We start from the raw sequence: 9,884 nt of genomic DNA, 5'->3' as shown, positions 1-9,884 counted from the left end.
ATGATGGAGACTGAGCATGCCAGAATACTAAAATAAAAACAAAAAATCTCCATACTGTTCTGTATCTAACCATGTGTTCCATAGGGGGAATAAAATGTTTTAATACCCCATGACATTGATTTCTCACTAATGATACTGTAGGAGCAAGAACAATATCTTTAGTTTATACTTACAGACCCAGTCAGTTCAGCCAAACATTTGCATGTTATCATTCTTATGTTGAAATAAAGGTATATTCTATATAGAATACTGTTTACAACCAATGGCCAACCATCTTCATGTGTGTTTTACATTAAATATATTTTGGAGAAGTCAAATCACATACAAGCCAAACTAAAATCGATTTGGAGTTTTGTTTGTGTGTATAAAAGTTTATGGCCAAGTGAAGTTTGCAGGTATGAGAAGAGGGAGAACAAGATAGAGGAAAGTGGGAAAGTTAGAAAGAAGTTAGCAATGTTAGGTTTGTCTTCAACAGTGTCTGTATCACTGGTATTGTGAAGAATAGCAATAAACCGGAGTGTTCCAACCGCATCTGAACATCCCATTCATCTTTTCCCCGGAGTTTGACAGGACAGCTGGTTGACAACAAGCCTAGTCAGAGTTTTACCGGTGAGCATCCAAGCTACGGCTTTGGAGCCTGGATACCGGCTACAAACATTAGGCTAACTACATCCCTATTCAAGGAGGACTAGCGTTAGCTAAGAATTTGCAAAGGCGTCTGTTAGCTGGCTACTAGCTAGCAATAAATTAGTCATGTATTGAGATTAAATGTAAATATATAGCTTTTGTGGTGTATTAAATCTGTTCATACTACATACTTGTCACTGTCTGACGTCATAGGGGTGCAGAGAGGATGTTGTTCAGGGAAATGGGGGGCCATAGGATGTTGCTTAACTATAGCTGGAATACGTCAGGCCCCTAGGACCGGACACATGTCACTTTAGGGGGGCACACCTTGTTATTGAACAACACACACTTTGGACGCGCACATACATGTTTCTCCTATAAAGTGTATGCACAAAGACTGTTCGGGGGGACTTTCACACTTGGCTCTGGGAACCCCGCATCGCCCGTGTTGGTGTATGATACTATGCTGTTGTAATAAACCTTACTGGTGTCTCCGGAGACTTCTTCATCATCTTCACAAACATCGCTACAAGATATACCTCACTTTCTAGACGGGCACCGAGAAAAAAAAGAAGAGCTAAATTACGTCTTGAACACACATGACATGGTGAGGCGGGAGGTAGGCTACTTTATTGTATGTGACTGAAAGAGGTTATAATAACTAGGCTGTAGATGTTTCCTCAGGTTTGAAATCAAGCATTTCAATCTAGAAAGCATTTCCAATGCTGGTAAGCAAGCTTTGCACTGTACGGTAATGTTATTGCCCTTTTCGGCTTTCATAAAAAACGATCTTTCAATTTCCAGCAGTGGAAGGCGTTTTTATGGGAGGACATGGTCACACAGACTAGATAAATGCACACTGAATTGCTTGGCAGGGGAGAGACGATACAGATTCAAACAAGTGAACTAATCAAAAACAGCAGTTCAAACTTGGGGAAAATATTCAAAGCAACAGAATGAATGTTGTATTTTACATATATTGTTTTTCTCCAAAATAATATATTTGGATGTTACCCGTTATCACCAATATTTAAGTAATATAAGTAATTGTAATTAAGAGGTGAATCACACACATATTTTGGAACTGTCCAAAAATGGCTGAATTCTGGAAATTGATACACAAAGATTTATAAAAATACCAGGATATGATGTTCTTAAGACTGACATGGTATTCTATATGGGAAATTCTACAGATGTTATTATCTAAAACCACAAGATAGATACCTGGTCAAAGTACTGTTAATATCAGGCAAAAAAAAGCAATCACCACAAAATGGTGCGAGGTGGAACCTGTTAGGGAAATGTTCGTTGTTTGAAGACCAAGAGTTGTTGAAAAGTAGACCCGGAAACTGCTACGTAAAATTTTCGAGTACGTATTAAAGTGACAGTGTAGTAGTTTTGCAAAGGGGCACAGCTGCGGTCCTCCCCCACGCGACTGGACCACAGACCACGTTTAGGAAGTTAGCTGTCTCCCAGCAGCGTGGATATGAAGAGGACGATGTTTTCCCTACATCAGGCACTTCTACTCTGTGTTCCTTCCGGTGTCGTTTTCTCTCATTGGTTGGCAGGGGGGGCTGGATCCTGTTGGCCCCTTGTCGGCACATGGGTGTTTCCCGGTCTCTTCTATTGGCTGACATCGTCTTGGTACATTCTGCTTAGCCCTCTTATGACATCACCGTCGCCATCTGTTAGCGTAGTCATGAAGCTTCCACCTATGATATTCTATTATGCAATTCTTCTGAGGTTTATTGATTATTAAACACGTAATAGTATTATTGCAGCTTCAATGAGTGAGAGGTAGAGGCGGTGTGTTTAGTATTTAACTCCACGCGTCATTCTTCCTCTAATCATTTATACAATACAACATTAGCTACATGCTATCTGACATCACAATATATTGATTATTCTTACAAACCTCCTACACAGAAACAATGGAAAGAGATCGTAGAGGATATTAGGATAATGGAAAAACTAACACGTCGACTGAGACTGCAAGAGTTACACACACAGAGACTACACACAGTTTGAAGACAAATGGGGGAAATGTACAGCATTTGTGAACCACCAAGCAACAGCAGTTACTAACTGACCTTGTAAGAGGGACTTTGTTGTTCTCACTAGATTTTTGCCAGGATCTAGGTATTCGGCCAAAATAAACATGAACTAAAGATAACTCCAGAAAAACAAGATTCTGTATTTGAGATGACTTCCAGCTCTTTAATATTCTTATTGTAATACTGTAACACACAACAAAAACACAAGTTTCCATTACAGTCTCAATTAGGAAAGTATACCAATATGTTACATAAAAAGTATACAGAAACACAACATAAAGAATGCTATGCTATACTGATGCTATGCTAACAAAGCTAACAGAATTATCGTAATCATAAGTAAAGAGGAAACAAGAGATTAGCTAAATGCTAAAAATGCCAAGCTAACAATAAGCTAATATGCTAACAATGCTAAGCTAACACAAACCTAATATGTTACTGGTGCTAAGCTAACAACAAGTTAATATGCAAACAAATTTGTATTACGTTGCCATGAGGTTTTAGCTTAGGCCTAGAGGTACAGATGCCGTTTAACCTCATCTAATAAAGTACAAAATACACAATCAAGCAGTAAAATAAACACTGTTCTGCACTAATATACTCTCAACTATTCACTTACAGACGATGCGTATACACAAATCCGCCGCGAAATCTATGGGCACCGCCATCTTTGCCTGCCGACATCGCTGAGTTGCTGGAATGTGACTTGCCGGTGCCCTCTAACGGATTTTCAGTGAAAGCATTCTGCTCGCAGACTGCTCGTTAAAATGTCAGGTAGATAAGGTAGTGACAGGTATTAACAAGAAAATGGAAAATGTGATAGATGACGTCAGGCAGTGGCCAAAACTTACTGATGAAGGTAATGTATTGACAACATAATGTATTAATTGATGACAACAATAAAACCTAGCTGTGATTACTAGCTGTGTTGCTAATATGTTCACAAGCTTTACACGTTGCAAATAGCTATTAACCACGACCAGTTGTAGCAGTTGTAGCAGTAAAATACATGTTCTTACAGGTATTCAGGATTATTTTATTAAGCGTCTGGCATGCGATGAGCTTCAGAACGCAAACTACAGGGCACTGATTGAAGGTCAGAATTACATGAGCTCCGGATGGATTGGCCAGATACTATATGCCAGGGCTATTCAATTACAAATTTAGTTGGGCCAAATTTTCAAACCAAGATATTGAGCTGGGCCAGACATTCTCGGCAGCCAGTAAGCAGCAGGTAATAACACATTTTAAAACAACACAAATGAATGTATTGAAAAACAAGTCATATTTATTCATTGTTTCCTTCTTAAATGTGGTCACATCTAACACAGGAACATCAAAAGTACATACAAAAATAAAAGAGCTATAACTACGCAAAATCTTTGGCAGCAACACTTTTTTCCACTTTTGAAATAAAAAAATTAACATTTTGGTCACACCTGACCGAGGAACATCTCAAAGACAAACAAAGTAGTGCACATTCGCAGTAACGTTTGTTTCCCTTTAGGAATAAAATAAAAAATGTGCTCACATCTTACCCAGGAACAAGTCAAGGTACATAAAATTAAATAGTGCAAAGTATTACAAATAACACCAGTATCCATTTTGAAACAAAACAAAATACTTTGGTCATATATGACCCAGGCACATCACAAAGTGCATGTAACAGAATTAAAAGGAACCATCGATTCTATCAAAGCTATCAGTGCATAAACCCACACAAGTGATAACAGTAAATAACACATGAACACAACGTCTACTACTGCACACTGAGGGAACACGTGTGATTAGGCATGGCTTTGTTACACATCCCACATACACCGATCAGCCATAACATTATGACCAAATTCAATTATATTCATTTGGTGATTACTATTGTCTCTTTTAGGCCACCCTACTAAGATTCAGCGGGCCAAAATATGGAGACACCTCTCAAGATTATGCACTCCAGTTCAACACCAGTTCAAAATACAACTTAAATAATCACCATGTAGTTTGATGAGTTATTGTTATCTTTGCAAAGGCAGAATTAATGGCAGAGCTGTTGTATTGATCACATTAGATTGTACAAGTGGTCATGATGTGATGGCTGATCGGTGTATGTTGATATGTAATCTATAATCTGATGACCTTCTTAGTGGGAGAAGTGGCATTTTTTGTTCTGAACAAGAGCATTGACTTTTGGCTCATACGATGTTAATGCAATCCAAAGGCATTGGTGAAGAGTGCTGTCAGTCAGAGAGCAGCGAGAGCTGCTTTTTGTTGTGTTCATGTGTGAAAAGCTTGATTCACAGGTGTATGTTGATCCAAACATACTGAGCATGATAACTGCTACTAACCTAACATTGGGGAACTGATGGACATTGACATCAGTCCAAAACTTTGCAGGCCCGTGAATGCGAAGCCCCCGTGCCATGGTTATGGAGGACTGCATGTCAACTAGCTCGAGAATGAATTTCCCCTCGTCAATGGAAGGGACCACGTCCTGGTGGATAAGTTCCCTCCTGTTGCAGCGGTGAACGGGTCTCTGGCAAAGTCCATCACCTCTGTGGGCAGAGGAAGTCCATCGAATCGACCGACAAAGTTCTCTTTCAACCTCGCAATAAATTCTTTCATCGTATCCGCGATTTGTGCCGGGGATGAGATGCAGTTGGGGAGTGTCGGGAAATGCAGCATCCGGCCTGTGGTCAAGTCAGTCGCAAAAAGGTCCAGTTTTGACTCGAGACTCGAAGGGAAGCTGCTGTAGCTCTCCCTTGGGATGTGCATGACCGTACCATGGTAGTACAGCTCCGGTTGTAAGATGCAACCAAACTCTGCACTTTTGCAGCCCTCTCCTGGGATCCCTCGGGAAAGTTTGCGCGGAAAGTCGGGTGTTTCTCAACGCGGTGCCTCCGCACGTTGTAATCTTTTAGAACAGGGGTTTTCAACTGGTTTTGTCCCAGGGACCACCATTCGGACTAGAAAGCAATCCGCGGCCCACTGATGTGCCTGCGCGTGCGCGTGTGTATTTGGTGTTACATGCATAGCTCAATGCATGAAACATGAAAGAGAGGCCACGCAGATTTTATAATAATAAAAGTAGATTTATTAAATTAAATTAAATTAAAGATTATTTTAAAGAAAGAATAAAGAATAATAAAGTGTTGTGCAATTCAGTATTGGGAAAAGTAACTAAAAATGTCATGCAAAGTCAGTCTAGGTGTGTGACAAAACAACAACGGAGAACAAAAATCCAACAACACCGGAGAACCAAAATCCAACAAATGAAGACCAAGGCAGCCTCAACTGCTGGCTGGTCAGGGCTTTTATAACCCAGCCAGGACAGACCTGTCACCAATCACCTGCTGTAGAGACAGAGAGATTGAGAAAAGCAGAGAGAGATTGAGAAAAGCAGGGAGAGAGAACAGGCTTACCATTAACACAGGGCGGGGCCTAAACCCGCCAGGGTCGTAACAGTGAAAACATGGGAGAATTAGGCCTACCTGTCAGTGTGATATCTGGGCGTGGTGAAGTCCACACAGCCTGTCTATTCGTGGCGAAATGGTAGACAGAGACAGTCTCATGTCATTCTCTGGATCAAGCCTAGCCCTGTACTTATTCTTTAAGTACGCCAGTGTAGAAAAACCACTCTCACACAGGTATGTGGTTGGAAAGGGCAAAAGACACCTCATTGCTTTTGCAGCAAGCTGTGGAAATTCTGTCTGGCAACTTATCCAGAATTTAACAAGGGGCTGTGTGTCGTACATATGCCTCCTGACAGAGTCTGTGGACATCTCAATCAGCTTATCCTCTTCCACAGCCGTCAGACTTGACCCTACTGATGCATCGTCACTGAATGGGAGCAGGATCCACTTGCTGTCACGGCGCCACTCTTCCGAATCAGTGAAGTACTTTGCGAATTGACGCACAAGCTTCCTCAAATGCTCACATATAGTGTCGTTGATGTCAGTGCTGTCAGGGTATTCCTCAACTGAAGGAAACATCGCCAAGTTATTGCTCTCCACTCGTTCGATCCACTTTGACATTTTTTTCACAAATGCGTCGAGCTTCTCGTAGAGCTGCATGACGTTTGCATCTCTCCCTTGCATGGAGCTGTTCAACTTGTTCAGCTCTGCAAAAACATCTGTGAGGTACGCCAGCTTAGTTAACCAGTAACTATCGTTGAAATTGGAAGCCAGATCAGAATGCTTCTCGCACAAGAACTCGTAGATAGCTCCGCGTAGTTCAAACACACGGGCGAGCACAGCGCCGCGAGACAGCCAACGCACCTCTGAATGATAAAGGAGAGAGCTGTGTTCACTTCCCAAGTCATGGCATAGGGATGAAAACAGGCGTGTATTCAATGCGTTTCGTTTTATGAAGTTGACCGTCTTGACAACGACATCAAACACACCACTGAGCTCAACACTGAGATCTTTGGAGGCGAGAGCCTCTCTATGAATCAGGCAGTGTGTCCAAATTACCCCCGGAGCCACCCTCCTTACATGCGCAAACAGTCCAGTCTTGCTGCCACTCATGGCTCGGGCCCCATCGCTGCATAATGCAACGCACCTCTGCCACGAGATATTGTGCTCCGTGAAAAAATCGTCCAGTGCTTTAAATATTTCTACACCGGTAGTTCGCCCGGGCAGTGGTTTGCAAAAAAGAAATTCCTCGCACATAGTGCCACTGTCCTCGTATCGCACAAATGTTAACAGTTGCGCATCATTAGTAACATCTGTCGTCTCGTCGATTTGAAGGGAAAACAGAACTGTCTGAAGTTTTGCCATCAGCTGGTCTTTGACATCATTTGCCATTTCCCCAATTCGTCTTCCGATTGTGTTGTCTGACAACGGAATAGTTTTTAATTTGTTGGCACATTCTTCGCTTACCATAGCTCTGCACATATCTATGGCTGCTGGCAATATAAGCTGCTCTGCAATGGTATGGGGCTTCTTACTTTTTGCAACCCTGAGAGCGACCAGATACGATGCTTTCAGTGCGTTTTCATTTATTTTTGCACTCTTCCTCATGGTAGCCTGCTGTCCTTTGAAATCACGCAACATCTGTTGCATGTACTCAACGGGTTTGGCCTTCAAGTGGACGTGATGCGTCTCCATATGCCGCGTAAGTTTCGACGGCTTCATAGCTTCATTACAGAGAATTGTTGAACATACGAAACACAGTGGTACCTCCTCTCCTGCTCTGTCTGTCGTCACTGTGAATCCATATTTAACATATTCCTCATTGTATTTTCTTTTTCGTCTTTTTTGCGAAGTTGACGCTTCGGAAGCCTGTCCTTGCCCTATCGTGGCGGCCTGTCCCTCTGTCGTGGCAGCCTGACCCTCTGTCATGGCAGCCTGTCCCTCTGGCACTTTCCTCACTACAAAACGATCCATTGGTGCTAGATATATAGCTAGACTAGTACATATGTAACAAATGTTTGCTGTACTACAACCTATCTTAAAATACTCTCGTCGGCTATGCTTATAAATGTGTGTCAACTTTGCTCGCAAGACTGTACGTAATGAATAATAAGTGAGGTTAGCGACGCAACTCATTACCATTAGCGAATCACAGGCTACCATAGACTGGATAGGCGCAAGGCTACATTCTGTCAGCTTGAATTTCCTTTATATTATTTTAAACATATTTTTCACGATATGTAACGGTATTCTGGAAATGTGTTGAAATATCAAAGCGAATTTATATTAAAAAAAAACAATGGTGAACTGATCAACATAGGCTCTTGTCACGGACCACATGCAATGCCGCCGCGGACCACCAGGGGTCCGCGGACCACCGGTTGAAAACCCCTGTTTTAGAACCGCGACACACTCATTACAGATTAAACACATCGGTTTGGCATTTGAATTTGGCGGTAATATAAATAGATAGTTATCAGTCCAGGCGGGGTTAAACCGACGGTTTTCATTTTCAACTGTACGTTTCTGCTTTGAGAAAGACACGTTTGTTACTACCGGGACTACTACCACTTCTGTCAGCAACAACGCGCTGATTTATGGGTTGCTAGGATACGCGGAGTGTTGCATTCAAGGTCTGTACGACTGTAGGGATTTTTAAAGGCTCCCGAAATGTTTTTTATTTATTTTGAATATGCGGCTCTCACTCTGCCTTTCTGGTGGGACCACGGGCTGGGCCACTCGGGTAACTCGGGTCTGCAAAGAGGAGATATCTATCATAGAAATGTATCGTAAGTCTTATTTAATTATATATATATATATATAATTATATATATATAATATATATATAATATAGAAATGTATCGTAAGTCTTATTTAATTATATATATATATATATATATATATATATATATATATATATATATAATTGGAGATATATATATATAGGTCAGTACAGTCAGTTACTTCCCTGGTTTGATTTCTCCAGTTTGTTAACTACAGCTGTCTTTCCCAGGCTTTTGCAACACCTTTAATACAAAAGACTGGCAACCTTATCTTCTCTAGAGACAGGAGGTTCAGGCAAATTATCATACAGATGTTACCTGATATAATTAAACATGCCTTATGTCTTAGCATCCTGTAATGTAAATTGCTTTGTTGTATGCAGTTTGCCCCTCTGGCCAAATGTTCTCCAATACTCTTCCGAATGTAGCATTTGATTGGCTGTTCCCCTTCTTCCTTCCCTTTAAGAATCTGGTTTAATGTTTGACCGGGGTCAAGTCCTTGTACGACATTGGTTGTGCAAGTTATCTGGCCTCCAGCTGGAATTGATTCTGTTAAATGCTCTGCTCTTTATTAAATAACACAACTTTGATTTGAAGCTTGTAGATTTCTTCTTTTCTTACCGGAAGGTGAGTAAGTGTGGAATTTCCTCAACTATATCCATGTACCATGTTAAGTCCACCCTTATTTCAGCTGCAAGTTAGAACAGCTGTATTACAGCTAATTATTTAGATATTTGGCCATATCCTGGCCATTTAGCCTACGAGTTCATTGAAACCTCTCCATATCTGCGGCGCCTAATCAAAGGGACAGCTCGCATTTCATAACTGAGAAAAATTCAGAGGCTGTTTTCTCTCCTTCTAACTCCCCGTGTCTTGTACAACCATAAGATTTTGAACGCCCATATCTTCGTTATTTGAGGGCCAATATTCATGATATAGGTGTCGTTTGAAAGCTTGTTTTAGGGTCTTTAATATCCAGTCAATAACTTAATATGGAAAATTTGACCCATGCGACT

At 41.2% G+C, this 9,884-nt stretch overlaps 1 protein-coding gene across 1 annotated transcript; it reads right to left on the bottom strand.

The window, feature by feature from the left end:
• Positions 1-5,594: 5,594 nt before the first annotated feature.
• Positions 5,595-8,478, bottom strand: LOC134879850 (protein FAM200A-like). The gene is made up of 2 exons (XM_063906389.1): positions 6,164-8,478; positions 5,595-6,025 (listed from the first exon to the last, which is right to left on the bottom strand). Exon 1 carries the CDS (start codon positions 8,246-8,248, stop codon positions 6,167-6,169), a length of 2,082 nt encoding a protein of 693 aa, XP_063762459.1. The 5' UTR covers positions 8,249-8,478; the 3' UTR covers positions 5,595-6,025; positions 6,164-6,166.
• Positions 8,479-9,884: the final 1,406 nt, after the last annotated feature.

Source organism: Eleginops maclovinus, chromosome 18 (assembly GCF_036324505.1).
Source record: "Eleginops maclovinus isolate JMC-PN-2008 ecotype Puerto Natales chromosome 18, JC_Emac_rtc_rv5, whole genome shotgun sequence".
Classification (NCBI taxonomy): domain Eukaryota; kingdom Metazoa; phylum Chordata; class Actinopteri; order Perciformes; family Eleginopidae; genus Eleginops; species Eleginops maclovinus.
Note: the sequence above shows the minus strand (reverse complement) of the source record. Positions and strands in the feature narration are given on the sequence as shown.

Coding starts and splice junctions, on each gene's coding strand:
- LOC134879850 (XM_063906389.1), bottom strand. CDS start 8,248: ATGGTAGCCTGTGATTCGCTAATGGTAATGAGTTGCGTCGCTAACCTC.